The following is an 18,650-nucleotide window of genomic DNA, read 5'->3' as shown; positions in this document are numbered from 1 at the left end:
GTTCGCAGGTATGGTGTGGCTGGAGAAAGTGGTTCATTGGAGATGCCTTTGGGGTATATATTTTGTCAGTGGTGAGGCTCTCTGCTTCCTAAATGCTTCCTAATTGCCTAAGCTGCTTTCCTCCACCACATCCTTCCGCCATGATGTTCTGCCTCACCTGGGGTCCAGAGCAACACTCAGCCATCTATGGACTGAGACCTCTGAAATTGTGAGCCCCAAATAAACTTTTCCTGTAAAATTGTTCTTATCAGGTCTTTTGGTTGCAGCTGAGTAAACTACATACATATTACGTTGCTGTGTTAGTTGAAGAAAAATAAAGTAGTGGAGTCATGAACATGGTACAGGAGTCCATTTTGCAACAAAGAGGCTTCTTTAAGATCAATTGAGAATGAAGAAAAAAGATTTTATTGTATTTACTCCTTCTGCAAGTTCTCCCTTTATTTGTGTGGATCTGAACTTATGACCTATATTGTTTTACTTCTCCCTAAAAAGTTCTTTTTTAAAACATTTCTTTCAGAACAGATCTGCTGGTAATGAATCCCTTTTTTTTTTTTTTTTGCCTGTTTCTCTTTATCCTCTACTGTTGAAGGATAACTTTTCTGGATGTAGAACTATGTTTTTTTTTTTTTTTTTTTTTGTCTTTCAGCATTTTAAATATTTATTCCACCCCTTCTTTGCTTACATGACTTCTAATGAGAAGTCTATTGTAATTATTTTAATATTTAATTTAAATTGGGAAATACACAAAGTGTAGATATATATATATATTTATAAAATGATGTTTTGAAATATATATAATTGTGAATAGATCAATTGAATGAATTAACTTATGCATTACCTCACATACTTACCCTGTGTTATTGTGAGAAAATAGAATCTACTTTCTTTTTAAAAAATATTTTTAGCTCTATATGGACATAATATCTACAACCCCAGCCCCAGAATCCCCTTTCTTAGTAATTTTCAAAATTTAATACGTTGTTACATTATTATGAGCTACAGCCGCCATGTTGTACAATAGATATCTTGCTATAATGCTTATCTTTGCTCCTCCTGAAGGTGCATGTTTTCCCCTCCCACTCCTTCTTTCTAAATTTCCTCTCTGTGTTTGGTTTTCTGCAGTTTGAATACGATATGCATAGATGTAGGATGGGTTTTTTTGGTTTTGTTTGATTTTGCACTTCCTACTTGATGGTCTCTAAGCTGTCTGAATCTATTATATGTCATTAATTTTAGAAAGTTCTCAGCCATAACTACTTCAATGATTTCTTCTGTTCCATTCTCTCTCTTTTCTCCTTCTGGTATTCCAATTATGTGTATATAATTGTAAAATCATCCCACAGTTCTTGCATGTTCTCTTCTTTTATTCTCTTTCTTTTTAAAATTTCCCTCTCTCTTTGCATTTTACTTTGAGGAGCTCCTACTGACTTGATCTTCAAGTTCACTGATTTTTTGGTTTTGGCCACATCCACTCTATTGATGAGTTCATCTAAGGTCTGCTTCATTTCTGTTTCAGTGGTTTTTTTTTTTTAATTGCACCATTTATTTTTTATTCTTTCTTAGAGTTTTCTTCTCTGTATACCTTGCCCATCTGTTCTTTCATGTTTTGTATTTTTTTCCACTGGAGTTCATATTAATCATAATTTTAAATCATAGTTATTTTCCTTCTAGAATGAGACTTTCTTATGTTACAGAAAATGCTCTGTGCATATTTTACAATGATTATTCTTCCCTTCTTCCTGTCAGACCCATGAAAACATACTTTTTTTCTCAGATCTTCACCTTGAGAAACTGGTGGAGTTCCTTGAAGCAAAGCCTACCAAAATGTGGGGATCACTTAAAATTGATCCACAGAAACTTCTCGCTCTCAAGGTCATGGACACCATTCCTCTAGCAATTCATCCAATTTATTATTTAAACATTCCTACCAATTTATGGCTCCAGAGGTACCTTCTCCTGGTAAACCCATCTTAGTCTGACTTTGTGGGATTCCCTTTAGGCCCAGATTTTGTGGGTAGAAGTTGGTTTGGAAAACTTAAATTTTCTGATGAGTCTAAGAAAAGTCATTGGCTACTCAGTTTGTTCAGTTCTTTCTTGTTGCTTGGATAGATAAACAATTGCTGAATTGTTTATATGTCAGAAGTCCATCTCATTTATTTTCCCCAATGACCTTGTTGTCCTAATCCCCATGTTATAGGTGAGGAAAATCAATACCTGATTGTCTAGCTCTTAACCACTATTCAAAACTACCACGCACATCCAAGTCACCCATCTCTCTCCACTGGATGGCTGGATGGCTGCCAGATGCCTTCTGCCTGGCTTCCACTCTTGTCCCCTTCTACTCATTTTCCCTTTTAGAACTTAGTTAAAGGCACATGCTGCCATCATCATTCACCTATGTGAAACTTCTAGTAGCTTTCCATCGCATGCCGTGCCACCTCCAGAGACCTCACCTGCCCCTTTCCTCTTGACTTAGCCCTCAGGGCTGCTCTGGATCCTAGGAACACACTCAGTCCTTGTCAGGCATGTTCTTTTCCTCAACTCCTGAAATGAATCGACCGTTTTGAGTCTTCAGATCAGTTTCAGATGAAATGTCACCTCCACATGCATCTCTATCTTAGCCCCCTTTTTTTCCTTTAATATCACTCACTGCTGTTGATTACCATCTATTCATGACTTACTCTTCTCCTATTCCCCAATATAGTGTAAGTTCCCTGAGGGCAGGGATCATATGTGCCTTATTCTATTGTATCCTAGGGACCAGGTACAGGGTAAGACATGGTAGGTGTTCAAGAAATGGTTTTGAATGAATACATAAAACAAAGTAAGCTCTGAATGGATAAAAAATATGTCATTGCCATATGAATCTCTATTGCTGAAAGTAGTCATTCAGAAGCTGTAGAGGAAATGAGGAAGGAATATTTTGAGCAAATAACAATAATAACAACTAAGTCATGTGAGTACTTCCTATTACCAGGTACTGCTCTGTGTGAGCCAGTGTTTTGTTACTGTGTCTGGAACACCTGACAAGAACAATTTAGAGAAGGAAAAGTTTATTTTGTTTCAGCAGTTCATGGTTTCAGAAGTTCAGTCCATGATTGGCTGACTCCATTGCTCTAGGCCCAAAGTGAGGCAGATCATCATGGCGGGAGGGCATGGTAGAGTGGCTTTCCTCCACCATGGAGGCTGGGAAGACAGGGAAGATGAGTCCTTCCAGGGTACTCCCAGTGACCCACTCCTCTAACCACGCCCCACCTTCCTAACAATTACCGCCTAGTTACTCCATTCATAACTAGGATGGACCAATTAGGTTACAGCTCTCATAATCTAATCATTTACCTCTGAATATTCCTGCACTAACATGGGAGCTTTGAGGGGGACACTTCATATTTCCAAACCATAACATGATCTGAGCTTTTATTTCTTAACTCATTTAATCTGCTTCCTGACTCTGTAGGTAATACATTTGTTTTATTTCATGAGGAGAATTTTATGGAGGAGAAAATGGGGAAAATGGAGCACAGTGAATTTAAATAACTGTCTTAAGCACACAACCAAGGATAAGTCAAACATAGATCTGACTCAAGTACTCTGGATTCAGAGCTTGTGCACGTGGCCTCTCAGCTCTCCCACCTCCCAGGGCTTGGTGCACTGGGACTCCTGTCTTGGACTCAACCCTGTGAGCTTAAAACTTACTCTTGCTCCACAGCTTGGAGAAAAGATGAGTGGGAGGTCACAGACTTCATTAAAACCCATTATGTAACCTAAGAATACTTTAAAATCGGGCAACACAGGTTGATTTAGTCTTAAAATAATTACTTCTATTGGCCTGGATAAATTTTCATCACTGGAGTAGTACCGAGTATATGGTAGATAATCAATAAATATTGGTTGTTAAATAATTAAATAAATAAGCAGAATCACCATCTGTCCTAAAATCATACACATTGGTTTTGCTTGTTTACTATGCTTGTGCACACACACACACACACACACACACACACACATGCACACACGTACGTACATACATATGCACACACAGATCCCATTATTTTGCAAATATGAAGTTACTTCTTGCTCTTCTGGCAAGACATGAAATCTTTGATACAGAAGTTTGAGGATCTAGTCTCCAGGGGATACTAATTGTTACCCCAGGAGATATTATAACAGAGTGTATGTTGAAAGTGATGGGACTCAGCCTCAGATAACCTTTAAGGTCCCTTTGAACCCCTCACTTCTGGGATATAAAGATACATAAAAAGCCTCAGGCCTTCCGTTCTCTTGCCAGTGTTTGAACACCTGAACAAGGGTGAATCAAAGGCCGTTGGTTCTAGTGACCTTTTCCTTTGGAATCATGAGATCCGCTGCTACTATTTTGAAGGATTCTGGATGTTTCTCTGCATTTGGGAAGACTTAATAAATTTATCTACCATTTCAAATCATGGGCTTTAAAATTAAATGAGAAAATCAAATAAAATGAAAAGGAGAAGCTCAATCTGAGGTATTAGAGGTAGACCAGATTTCTAGAGCACAGCCCCTGCTGTGCTCGGGGCTCGCAAATGCACTTGCATTGTTCCTGGCTGAATATTTATAAATCCGTGTTCTGAGGTGAAGATGTTACGAAAGGAAGAAAATGACAATGTGGCTTTTATATAGTTGGCCTTGAGTCAAAAACACAAACTGGTGTGCCTGTGATTATTTGATGAGCAGTTGTGTTTTGTGTATTTCACACCATGTGTTTTAAAAGACTGAATAGTTACCACCATCTTAAAATCAGAAGCTTTTGCATACATAAAAAGATTCTGTTTCTTCTGAAAATCTATCTATGCTAGACCCATATTTCCTTATGGCAATAAAGAACAGAATCAGAAGGCACTGGGGCCCTTCTAATGTGACATGTAGTTCCAGAATATTCTACTTGGCCTTTCTCTCATTGTACTGATCTGCCTGGCCTCTGGAGGTGTTTGTTTTTATCGTCCTCTGAAGATATGGCTGTATTTTAGGAGTATGCCCTGACACCCAGCATGACTAGCACCCTCTTTGTCACTGCTACAATTTTTTTTTTTCCCCACAGAGTAAAACTCAAGACAGCCAACATCTTCTTCCTCCCATTCTACGCCTCCTACATCCTGGGTTTTTCTCTTTTCTATCCCCCAAATCTGAATACTTTTTACTTTTAGTAAAAAGGATGGTTATGAATAATTGCTCTTGGACAACATTGCAAATTGGAGCTCTTCTGGTTTAATGGTCTTCTAGGGCTGCTATAGCAAAGCACCACAAATCGTGTGGCTGGAAATAATAAAAGTTAATTTTCTTACAGTTCTGAGACCAGAAGTCCAGACTTTAGGTGCTAGCAGCATTGGTTCTGTTGGAGGTTCTGAGGGAAAACCTGTTCATTGCCTTTCTCTTAGCTGCTGGTGGTTGCTGGTAATTGTTGACATTTCTTGGCTTTGACATTCCTCTGTCTCCCTCCTCCTGTGGGTCTTCCTGTACCTGGATCTCTGTTCTCTCTTCTCCTATGGATACTATTCATATTGGATTAAGGACTATGTCATGATGATCTCATGTCAATTACATCTGCAAATATCCTATTTCCAAATAAGGTCATATTCACAGATACAGATGATTAGGACTTGAACATTTCTTTAGGGGACACAGTTAAACCCATAAAAATCTAGGTCAGTTGGTCATATAACCACAGACCCAAATACCTCCTATCCTTAATTTGTCCACACTAGTCTGCTCGACACCCTATCCAGTCAAATCTGGAACTTTCTCCTTCCTCATCCTGCTCCCTTCATGGAAGATCTCATTCCATGTCAGTATTAGGTGATTAAATAAGTGCATAGGAGGAATGTTAAACCACATTAACTCTCTAAAGTTTATCTTCATTGTTGAATTAAGGGTATTTTCTGGATCATAAGAGTAATGCAAATTTGGTGTATAAAATTTGAACATTATAAGAAAATTTCAAAGTTTGAGTTAGACCACTGAGAAACAACTCTTAATTTGGTTCATTTTCTTCCAGATTTTATTCTTTTCATTTTAAAAATAAAAGTGGTATAATTTTGTATCTTTATACTTAACAAGTATTTTTCCATGTAAACTATTTTACTATGTAATAATGTTAATTTTAAAAATTCATTGCTTTCTATATACCAAGTATACCCTAAACCCTTACCTAATCTGTTCCTTAAAATATTCCTAAGAGGTAAGTATGATTATGCCATTTTAAGAATGAGGAGGGAAAAACTAAGGACATTGTTTCCCTAGAGCTACACAGCTGTAATCTGTAGAATTCAGGATTCAAACCTAGCTCACCAAAGTCCAGAACTTGCACTGACACTTATCTTAGAAATGAGCCAGGATTCATTTTCTGTTTACATGGAAAAGGGAATCTCAGAAAGACTTGGATTTGGTAATAAAATAAAGGCAAAGAAATCATCTCCTCTCATCAACTCCACTATACTCCTCATTCCCCAAAAGACCACAGTGCTTTCAAATCCTAAGCCCATATTCTCCCTCCTTCTCACACCCTCACACCATCCAGTTGTACAATCCAGAAAATTATTCTCCCCTCTTTCTGTCTGTCTCCTCTCTCCATAACCCACCCATTGCCAATTGGCTAAGGAGCCAGCGTTGGTTCTTAGATATCTCTTTAAGCTCTCTTCTCCCTATGCCTTTCAGACCACCATCCTCTGTGACAGGGAAACCTGGCGTTGCATTGGTTCTGTTTGTTAGTATCTTTGACTGTTGGGAATTCTTTCTTTGTTTATTTTCTATCAAAGAGTGAACAATGTAGCTACGGATGGTCTGAGTTGCCACAATAGCTATCAGTTTCTCAAGGGGAGTCATCAGGGTAAAGGAACTCACCTCAGTTGCTGGATAAGAATTAAAGTGGGAAGTACCGTTTTTCACTGGCTTCTTCACAATATTCTAGAACAGTTTTAAGTCACTGTTTTTGTCTTCTGATGGCATCCAGGAGAGTCTTGAGAATCAGGGCTGGACTATGGAGCCGAGAGATCTAAATTCAAGTTCCAACTCTGCTAATTAGTATTTGGGCCAGCTTGAACCAGCTACTTGTTCTAAGTCTATGTTGGGTTATTTTAACAAATGATCACAAGCAAAGTGACCTAAAACAGGAGCAATGTATTCCTTTGGTTCTGGAGGCTAGAAGTCTGAAACGAGGTATTGACATGGCTGTGTGTCCTCCTGAGCTTCCAGGGGAGGAGTCTTCCTTGTCTCTTCTGGTAACCCCATGTGTTCCTGGGCTTGTGGCAGCACATCTGCGGTCTCTGCCTCCATCTTCACTTGGCTTCTTTCCATATATGATGTCTTTACATGTGTGTGTGTGCTAGTTTTCTCCTCAGGATAAGAAAGGTGAACCTTAATCCAGTATGACCTTGTCTTAGCCTGATTCCTTCTTCAAAGGCCTTCTTCCTAGACAAGGTCACATGCACAGGTCCTGCGGGTTACGACTTCAACAGGTCTTCTGAGGGAGACATGATTCAACTCATAAGCCTCAAACTGGCTCCCTGACCTGTAAAATGGAGATAATAATCCCTGCTAGCTTTGGCTTTTGTGAGGACTGAATGATAAGCATGAGGAGAAAACTCACACGGTGCTGCAATATAGCTTGACTTCAGCAAAAGTATTCTCAGCCCTTTACCTTCTTCTCCATACCTCTTCTTTTTCTCCCATGCGGATACCTTGGTCTCTGTTTTGGTCATTTCTGTTTGCTCAGGGTAGAAGTGTAAAACAAACAAACAAACAAACAAACATCCACATATGACCTGATTTCATCCTCTCTGCCATTAATCGATAATGAAGTGCATTCTTTCAAACTAATGTATTTCCCATTTACAATACTTCCAGAAAGAACCCAGAGTCCAATGGCATGTAAAAGACTTCTTCATACTTGCCAGTACATCATCCCCAGGTCTTCTGTGAGCACAGATTCTTTTGAAGAAGAAAGCTGCAGAGAAGCCTGTTCCACCCCAGCGTCATCTGGTGAAAGAGACGAGGATTCACTGAGTTTCACTCTCAGAGAGAAAGTTCAAAAGAGAGTCAGCAAAACACCCAAGCAGGCCTGGAGCAGCCCATTTTTGGAAACAAAAATGGCAAATAAACCCAGTCGACCACACTCGGAACATCCTATGTACTTGGAGACCGCAATTAGGCACATGAGACTTCAAAACCAGTCTTGGTGCAATTCCCAGGGAAATTCTGGTAAGCATTACCTGGTTCCTAGCTTTTCCTCTTTAATCACAATCTATCACTTTTTGATTTCCATATAAACAATAAAAAGTAATTGAACCACTGGCAGATCATATCTTAGAAGGTACAATAAGAACTGTATCAGTCAGTCCTTAATGAGAGTCTACTTTTTATATTGCTGTTGTATTGGAGGAGAGAACATGTTTGAACCGATGACAGGTAATTTGATGATTCAGGTGTTGTACCAGATAATAATGGCAGTTATTATCATCCCAGCCCAATTTATTAAGCTCTAATCATATGCTAGACTCTGTGGCTGAGCATTTGACATTATTTTATATAACACTTAGGCAGAAAGTATTATTATTATTATGATTCCTATTTTACAATTAAGGAAGCCATGAATTCACAGTGTAGGGCAATGGGTATGATAATGAAGTGCCTTGAAATCATATGTCATAGTAAGAGAAATCATTAAAAATAAAGGAAATGAACCAGAAGGAAAGGCTTTGAAGCAGGAGGAGCTTGGTCCAAGCCTCCGGTGTCTCCCATGTCAGTTTGCAGTCATAACAAAGTCCCCCTGTATTCCTTAGTTGCTACTTTTTTCCCTCTGTAAACTAATGACAATTACTACTTTGAAAAGCTGTTGTAATTAGAGGATTGGTATAAATAAAGTTCCCTGAACATAGTAGGGACTGAATGATGGTGATGATGGTGGTGTTTCTGATGCTGGAGGAGAGAAAAAAGAAAGGGATACGTGCCTGTCTACAAATATCTAGGTGCTTTCAAGTAGAAGGATCAGGCTGATATAATGTAGTCTTTTTTCTTTTAAGGGAATTTTTGAGGTAGATTTAACTCCAAATATTTGCACAGTTTTTTAGAGTTGACTCAAAGAAGAGAGGGACAAATTTTGACTTAATATGAAGGAGATCTTTCTTTGAACTGGACGAAAATGTACTGCTTGGGCAGAAGAGCTAACTAAGGCAGGGGCCTGGGAGACCTGCTGTCAGAGATACTGAGTCAGAGATTCCTCCATTTCTGGCAGGCTGGGGCTGATGGTGGGATGCAGAGAAGCTAGTTGATTGACACAGTTTGAGTCTTGCAATGTACGAGGCAAAGCACTAAAATCTGACTGTACATCTTCAAGTTTAATCTATATGATCCTCCTGAGATAGGAACTGTTATTTTCTCATAGTTACGATGCAGAATCTGAGACCCACAGAGGTTCTGTGATTTCAGGGTGGAAGCAAGAATTTCAGTCTTTCATTCAACTCTGGGTCAGAGTATCCTTATAGTATGGTTCTAAATAGAACAGCAGTGGTTTTTAGTATTGAGGTCTCACTATGTACTTAATGCTTAACATTTTATCTTGTTCTTCCCTCAGTTACTTAACTAGTTTCCTTTTTCATTTTTTAAAAAGTCTTTAGTGAGATATTACCTACTTGGGTATTTTCTAATCTCCTGTCTTGCTTTGTTTTTCTTCATGGGTTTTTATTACCAGTGGACACTTATAAATTTGCTTATTTGCTTATTTATGAGTCTTCTTCCTTCTTCGGGATTTTGTCTGCCTTATTTCCTTCTGAATCTCTAATGTCTATTTTACTGCCAGGCATGTATCAGGCATTCAAATATTAACGAATTAATAAGTGAATGAACAAATTTAGTCTCATTGGTAATCCTGTGAATTAGGTAATGCGATATCCATGTTTTGTGTAAAAACAGAGATGCTTAACTCAGGTGATATGCCAGGAATAATTCTGACCCTAGATCCTTGTTTTTTCATTAAACTACACTGACCTTGTAAGGCAGTTTGCTGCAAAATGCATCATTACTGAAGTACTTTGAGGGAAGGAATTTCTATTCTTTGACTTAAGACAGAGACAGCATATTTAGTCATGTTCTGTTGCTCCAAATTCCAGAGTTCTATCCGTATTCTCTGGTGGATTCTTCTTGCACTGAATATTGATGACGGTGAATGGATCATCTACCCAGGATGGGAATCCAAATAAGCAACTATTAACTTTTTACAAAGTGATCACTTTGAAAGTGTTGGAATGTCATTCCATCTTTATTTTCAGGAAATAATTCTCACTTTGGACAAATCAGATTCACTAATTCCCCCCACCCTGCGTTTGACTCGTGTATGTTGAGTGTATCCAATGCATATCAGGCATAGGACAATGTATAATGAACTAAATTGAATTACTTAGGGATATACTGACTGTTTGACATCCATTGTTAGGAAGATATTGTGTATTTCAAATTTTAACATATTTTTAAATTTGCAAGTAATCCTGTGAGTTTTTCAAATAGTCTAGACATCGACATGTCATTCAAAGCCCTTTAAAAACTTATTAAAAGTGATTTGAAGCATGTGAATTATTGAATTAACTTATTACTGAAGAATTAGTCTTTAATTTTTTTTGTGGAAGTTAAGAGGCAGAATTTCTCAAAAACTTCAAAATTGCACACACACATACATAAAAATGCAGGTGGAATTATATACTTGTGTGTGTGTGTGTGTGTGTGTGTGTGTGTGTATTCCTTTATAGTCTTGGCTGCATTTTTAAAAAAGTAGCACATCTTACATGTGACAAAATGATTTGGGTAACAACAACAAAAAGCTTTATTAGTGTTAGTGTGTACATGTGTGTTGTGTAGACAGCTGTAGGTTAATCCACTGTTTAATTTTCAACTGGTCTACAATTTCGAATAAAATCCATGAATCCCTTCCTCTTGAGTCTTTAAAAATCATCAGTTGTTAGCCTAAATGGGCCACAGACCCTTTTATTTTTGCATGATATCTCACTCCTTTGTAATAGTAATTTCCCATTCCTCAACTGTTCCCAAATTTAGAAGTTGATGCTCTATTTCAGTCACCAATTCGTCCCCTCTGCCCTTAGAAGTTTTGAAAAATTATCTTGAAACAAGAAGGTTTCTGAAAAATTTGTCAAAATTATTTTGGAGTGGGGGAGGTGCTTTCAAGCAACAGGAAAGGAATAGACGATGCTTTGGATTTTCGTTTTTGGCTTTTTTCTTAAAGAAACTGGAGGGGAGGAAGCGCCTGAAGGTAGCGCCCGGGGACTTTCCTTTCTCTCCGCGCTGCAAGCTTCCAATTCTAGCGTGGCGTTGGCGGGGGGCTTGCGGCTGGTGGTCCCGCACTCCCGCCCTGCTTTGCCTTCCAGGTCTGGCCCAGAGACCTTTCACCGCCATCGGCCTGTGCAGGACCGAGCCCCGCTCCGCGCAGCAGAGCGCAGGGTGGAGTTCCTCGGAGTCCAAGCTGGAGGAGACGGGAGACTCCAAGGCACACCCAGATTTCCAAAAAGAGCTCCTAGTCGCTCCCGGAAATGCAGTCGGAAGAAGCGCGGTTGCCATGGCACCGGAGATGCTCCCCAAGCATCCTCATCTCCCGGAGGAGAGGAGGCTGCGGGCAGACGCCTCCCTCTCGGGCAATCTGGCGGAGGAGCCCCTTCCTCGGCTCGCGGGTGCTTTCACCCATTTCCACTCCAAGAGATTAATAAAGGTTTGCGACGCGGCGCCCCCGCGCCCGCCCCGGCGTTTCCATACGGCCTGTTCACAGGCTCTTCCGAGGCCGGTGGTGAATGCTCACTTGCATTGACCGCTGCGAGGGAATTGTTCGGCGGCCGCGGCCCGTCTTCAAATCAATGCCTGCCCAGAACAACGGGAAGGGCCTCAGATGTACTGGTTTCCACAGAACCATTGTTAGGCTTTTGTGAAGCATTTTTGAACCTAATAAATAATGTCAAAAGTCTCTATCGCAGCCAAAAATGTTCCTTTTGAAGCATTTCTAATAGTATTTTTGTTCTGCAGTGTCTCCCAGTGTTACAAAGAATTCGTGCCGCACAATAGGGATGGGGTACACCGCGTGCCACTTTGCGACGTGCCTACCCGGATTGCAAGGGTCCATCTCTTTGTTTGGCTTTTGCAGGTAACCGGTTTCACTGGCCAACTTCGGCTCTGGTTTGAGGATGTTTTCTAAGGGCCTTTAGAATTTCTAGACAGAGGGTTGAAGAACACAACTGAATATCTGTAATTTAATAGTTCACATGAAATTTGATTATTCCCAATGTGCCTAGGGAAATTCTTCAGGCAATATTCAGCTTTTTATGGCAGAAACCTGAAGCTGGATCCTGAACTGAGGCCTTGAAACACTTGGAAGTAGGTTTAATGTTAAAAAAAAAAAAAAAAAAAAATTCAACTTTATAATTTGTAGTTGCAAACACCAGCGGCTCACTGAATGTGTTATCAAGATGATCTTAACAACAGGGTTAACTTAATATCTAAACGTAGCAGCTTTTCATCATGTTGTAATGCTGAGACCAACTTAACCAAATGGTTTTATGGGATTAGTTTTTTTTCTTTCAGTGTAGCATTTTATTTTCCTTTTCAAATGTTCAGAGAGAAACAGGAATCAATATAAAGAGTAGATCATATGCAGTTCTGTATTCAAGTTTCTTGTTATTTCCTGCAGGCTTGAATTATAGAGTTCAAATCTTAAAATCTTGATAAATTACATTGTTTTTGCTTCCAAATTTATACATTTGATATATATTTACATAATTTATGTATAATGTATATATAAATATATGTATGTATGTGTATATATATAAGTATATATGATGGCTATATTATATATACAATCTATATGGTATATATTGTATGTATATATATGTGTGTGTGTATAGATATGATGTCTACATTTAAGACATCATCATGTTTCAAGTCTAAATTTAAGTCTCAGAGATTCAGTGGGAAAGTTATGAAAATTTCTATGTCCTTGTATGTAGGAATTTGTTTAGTTCTTTGAAAACTGTTTAATTTCTTTAAATAGTAGCACTCTCTAAGATAGTTTAAAGAAAAGTGATACACCCAAACTTTAGAGCTCTGCTGGTTCTAGATTAATATGGGTTTACAGTATGACTTAGTGCTTTTACTTTTATTATTGTTTGCTAACAGTTTTGTTATAAGAGAATGGACAGGTTATTAATGGTGATTTCTGGAGTTCCCCAAGTATATAATAGCATCTGCTCACCAGAGTTCATGTAACAATGGTAAGTTCAGCTTCATGTCATCAGATTGGGGAGAGGTGTATGGGCAAATTGATTCTATTTATGTAGACTTTTGATCCTGGGATATTTAAATTTATGTAGACTTTTGATCCTGGGATATTTAAATTTGCTCTTTAATTATGAGTTGGAACAATGATTTTTTTTTTTTTCCAGGACAAGAAATCATTGCTTTAGGTGATTCTGAAACAAGCAAAACTTCAGAAAGGTCAGTTTCAAGAACAGAAAAATGTATTTGATAGAGTAGATGGATCTCCTCAGCTATAGAAATGCAAATTAGTGAATTTATTGACAATGTATTGTAGAAGAAGCAGGTCTGTTCACAATTGAGAAAAGTGATGCAGGCCAAAGATATAAACTGTGTGATACATCATATTCTAAAGCAGTTTCCCAAAGTGTGTTCCATAGAAACTATTACTGGAAGTACGATGTGAGATGGGGATTCTATAGATAAATACATGTGAGAGATGAGGCCCACCACGCTCCCTCTTACAGTAATACATTAGACCTCTGAGAATTTCCACAATGAAAAATCCAATAAATTCTATTTAACCCAATTATTCCTGATTTTATTTAATCAAGGAACCCTGATGTGTGTGTGTTTGTGTGTGTGTGTGTGTGTATGTTTGTACACATCTTTGTATTTTTTAAAAAATAACACCTGTCAATGTCTTGCAGCATTACTGTCCTGTGAAACACACTTGAGAAAATGGTTGAGAAAACATTGTTCAAAAGTCTATGCTAATTGACGATGGTGGGAGGTGGCTAGGGAAGAATAGGGTTTCTTTAGGTAGAGGGGAGTGAAGGGAGAGGAGGAGGCATAGCAGAATGAATCATATGTTTTTACCCCATGTACATATATAACTATACGACTAGTGAGATTCTACACCATGTATAACCAGAAGAATGTGAAACTATACTCCCATCAAAATGCATTCTACTGTCATGTATAACTAATTAAAACAAATAAAAAATTAAAAAGAAAGGGTTTTGCTGCTAAAACAAACAAACACAGAAGTCTATGCTGAATATACCAAGTCTGCGTACACTGGCTAGGGTTCAAAGTAGATTTAAGTAAGTCTTCTTAAATAAGTGAAGTAAGAATCAGAACTCAGAAAGAAGCCTTTCAAGATCCCCTTCTTCTCTGGAGAAGTGAAATGAGCTGCTCTTTGGTGGTTGTCCTTATTCTGGGCTGGCGCTCGTGGCTGGGAGAAAGTCAGCTGGTCCATTTCTGACCATCAGCCTGCCATGCTGAGACAGTGATGCACGAGTGGCTGAGAGTGACTTAGGATTGTGGGCTGACGGCATGCAGGGCCGTCTGAATGATCATGCTAAAACTCAGAACAAAGGCAAATGCAGTTAAATCTTTCCCAAGGTTATTATTTCTGGAAACATTGCTGAATTAAACAGTCATAATTGAGGATGAATCAATTTCAGGGAATAAACAACATGTGCTTATTTATAGCACAGACATTGAGGACGGGAATCAGGTCCTATGGTGGGAATGATTGTTGTGTAGGTTCTGCTTTCAGCTTTTACTTCTTCAGAGGTATGTGATTTCATTATAATACATTTATTATCACATACTCTAAGTGTCTCCTAAGGAACATGATATGCCACTTTATGGAAAAAATATTTTTCTGAAAATGCATTGAAAAATGTAAAATATTGGTACACTGAAGAAACTACATATTTAAGACAATCTCTGGTTAATGATGTTTTCAAGTGTAGAATGCTTTTATAATACAAAATAAATGGTAATTATTGTCAGCTAGTATTTATTGTGTATTATATACTAGGGACTGTGATAAGCATTTCGTGTGTATTAATTCATTTATTTCTCACAATAATTCATGAAGTAGTTATTATTACCTCTGTTACACACATGAGGAAGCCTCATTTTTAATGATGATTACATATACATATAGACATACATATAATAGATATATACACAAATAAGCTTTAAACTCTTATTGTGTAGTATAAATTTTTCCTTTATACACAAATATGTATTACATATGATGTTATAAAGCTCGGAAATACGTACATATGAATATGCATGTGTGTTCCACCAACTTCTATAAATAAATTTTTATTACATGCTGTTGGTGCATATGTGAGGTGAGTGTTATAGTTTGGATCTGGAATGTTCCTGAGAAGTGCATATGTTAAAGACCATGCAGCAATGTGCATTTGGGGCTTTTAGGCAGTGGGTGGATCCTGAGGGCTATAACCTCACCAGCAGGTCAGTCCATTTGCTGGATTAATAATTTGAATGGACTAGTGGGTGGTAACTGTAGGCAGTGGTGGGGTGGGCGTGGCTGAAGGAAGTAACTGGGGGGATGCCCTTGGGGACTATATCTTGCCCTTCCTCCTTCCCCTCTCTTCCTCTGCTTCATGGCTGCACATGCTGAGCTGCTTTCCTCCATTGATGGCTCCTATCGCCATGATGTTCTGCTTTGCCTAGGCCCTAAGCAATCGAGCCAGCCAAGCATGGGCGGAAACCTCTGAAGCTGTGAGCCAAAATAAACCTTTCTTCCTCTAAGTTGTTTATGACAGGTATTTTGGTCATAGCAACAGACAGCTGACTAATAGTGAGGACTGAAACTCTACTATGTGTCTTACTCTCGAAAGCATGGTAGAGAATGGGAGGTGATCATGTGGGTTGACGACAAATAGTATGTTTGAACACTTTGGAGAGCAGAACAGGAATCAAGATTATTTTCACCTAATTCTTTTTGTTTGAAAAGACATCAACCCTGTGAATAAAGGCTCAGAAGGCAAGGGAGGGGAAGGTGGCTTCAGGTTTATGAAACATGGCAACACTTTCCAAGGTTTTTGAAGTTGATCAATATCAAACTTGCAAGGGAGCAGGGTGGCATTATGGAAACAGCTAAGGGACTGGGTTTGACCTAGATCTGAAAAGCCAGGAAAGTGTTGGCTACTGTGACCAGACCTTGGTGTCAGTTACACCATCTGACCAAAATTTCTTCACTGTTAAATTGGAGTGAATTTTTTTTTTTTTATTGCAAGGGATAATTTGAGGACCAAAATATTTACCATCAAATAAAAGCATTTAGAAAAGTGAGAGTAGCATGCAAGTGCAAATCATAATTTTAGGACTAACATGAATAATCGTTAGTATACATACTTGCAGAGGCAACTGCCTTACTTTGTGCACTCTTTCTGCTGAGGATATCATCACATTCCTCTCTGAAGAGATTTTGTATACCACATCGCTGACCTTCATCACCGACTTCATGAAGTCAGCAGTATTATCCCATTTACCAATGGAGAAACTGAAACAGAGACAAAGCCATATGGCCCGTGATCCTCCCCGCAACCATGCTCATAAACATTATGCTACAAAGAAAATTCTATATTTCACAACAATGCATGTCATTGATGAATTAACAGATGAATCATTGCAAACCTTGGATTTGAAAAGTTCATTTTAGAGTACAGAATGGCAGGTGGCATTCTCCAAATGTGATTTTGTAGCCCAACTCTGTAAAAGAATCCAAAACTCCACAGACACGGGAAAGACAAGGCAGTACTTCTGTGACTATGATTGTGCTATTAAGGATCTGAAGTCATGTAAGGATCCAGGAAAGAGGTTATTGTCAGGGAAAGAGTTGACATTAAGAAAAATGCCCCAGAATTCTTAGATGTGTGATGTCCTTCCTACACAGTCCAAGACCTATGTGAAATATGATTTTCTTCATCAGGGCTTGTCCACAGTCTTTGCTGTGTCTAGGTGTCCACTCCTGTTGAGTCCTCTGTGTGCTCTCTGCTTTGCTTTCCCTCTGCTAGGGGAATCAATCTGATTTTGTAAGTCAGGAACATGGGATCAATCCCGAAGTGTTGACTGGGTTTTTTATATCCAAAGTAGTTTGTCATGAAGGATTTGAGAATTGCGGTTCAACCTCACCTGTATTTATTTTCACCATATACCAGGTACTGGCCTTGGTCCTGGGAATATTGACTCAAAAGGACAAAATTCTTCTTGACAAGCTTAACCTGTAAGGCTTAGTTCTGTCATTTGTTCATGCTACAATGCTTATTGAATACCCATAATATGCTAGCCACCTTTTTTTTTTTTTTGGCCAGGGATAAAGTAGTGAAGATTCATTGTGGTCAAGTAAACCTAGGTCAACATTAAATAATGACACAATAATGTTCAGGGCTGTAATCTTTAATATCAATTCTGAAATCTCATATCTTGGAAAACCAAAAGCTCATTTGGCATCAATTATGAGCCAAACCAAAGAGAGACTATCAACAGTCTTTATCTCATTCAGTGTGAATGATCATGTTTTTAAATATTTTTTTAGTTGTTGATGAACCTTTATTATTTATTTATTTATTTATTTATTTATTTATATGTGGAGCTGAGAATCAAACCCAGTGCCTCACACATGCTAGGTGAGCACTCTACCACTGAGCTGCAACCACAGCCCCTGTTTATGTATTTTGATGAAGAATGTGTTAATATGTTTGTGGGTTGGAATAGTGTTAAACGGTGCAAAAGATGCACAATTTATTCTCCATTACCTAATATTGTAGTTTATTGGGAATAATGTGAAAAAATTCTAAACTCCATCCAGACTCAACTGACCCAGACAGTTTTATAAAAAGGATTTTGATTTTGATGTTTAAATTTAAGTGCAGTGGAAATTTAGAGAAGGGAGACATCAGTTTGGGTTGAAATAACCAGAGGAAACTTCCAGAGGCAGAATTTGAGCTTGGTTTTGGAAAGCAGAGGATTTGAAAGGGCAAATAGTGGGTAGAGAGGGAAATGCCAACCAGGTGCAAATCAACTGCTATAGAACCTGAAACTTACACATTTTGAAGGGGTCTCTTCAAGGAAGAGGATAACAAAATGATGAATATGGTTAAGTAGAGAGACTTGGAAGGGTGCTTACAGATGGAGGATCCTGAAGCATAAGTTTCATTTGTTTCCTTGTGAATTCATTTTTGTTCAAGATCAATAGCGTGGCTAATTTGTTCTATAAGTAGAACGTACTTGATGATTATAAATAATAAACATGAATGTTGTCACATGGGGTAAAGAAGAGGAGCTGGTTTCCTGGGTGTGGGCGGAGGTGACTCACTCATCTTTTTGAATTGTTTGGGATTTCACAATTTGACAACAAACACAGTCAACTGATACTAGTTTGTGTGGCTTTGGGAAAAGGGTCCAAATAATTTTTAATGAATGAATCCAACTGTGAGTATATTTTGGAATGTAAGGCTTTTATCAATTTTTTCATGTTCGATTCAATAATCAGTTGCTGAAGTTTAAAGATTTGTCAATCATAAATTCCTTACTATTGATAAATGAAA

General features: G+C 38.4%; 1 protein-coding gene across 1 annotated transcript in view; it reads left to right on the top strand.

Moving 5' to 3' along the window:
- Nucleotides 1-11,836, top strand: part of LOC306662786 (uncharacterized protein C12orf42) — a gene marked incomplete at its 3' end in the record, with an annotated part of 94,830 nt that extends 82,994 nt beyond the window's left edge. The window contains exons 4-5 of the mRNA XM_079142889.1: nt 7,876-8,229; nt 11,403-11,836. Coding sequence (XP_078999015.1) covers nt 7,876-8,229; nt 11,403-11,836 — 788 coding nt within the window. The remainder of the gene's footprint in view (nt 1-7,875; nt 8,230-11,402) is intronic.
- Nucleotides 11,837-18,650: the final 6,814 nt, after the last annotated feature.

This window comes from Sciurus vulgaris (assembly GCF_902686455.1).
Source record: "Sciurus vulgaris genome assembly, chromosome: 5".
Lineage (NCBI taxonomy): Eukaryota > Metazoa > Chordata > Mammalia > Rodentia > Sciuridae > Sciurus > Sciurus vulgaris.
This window is presented reverse-complemented; position numbering and strand designations above follow the sequence as displayed.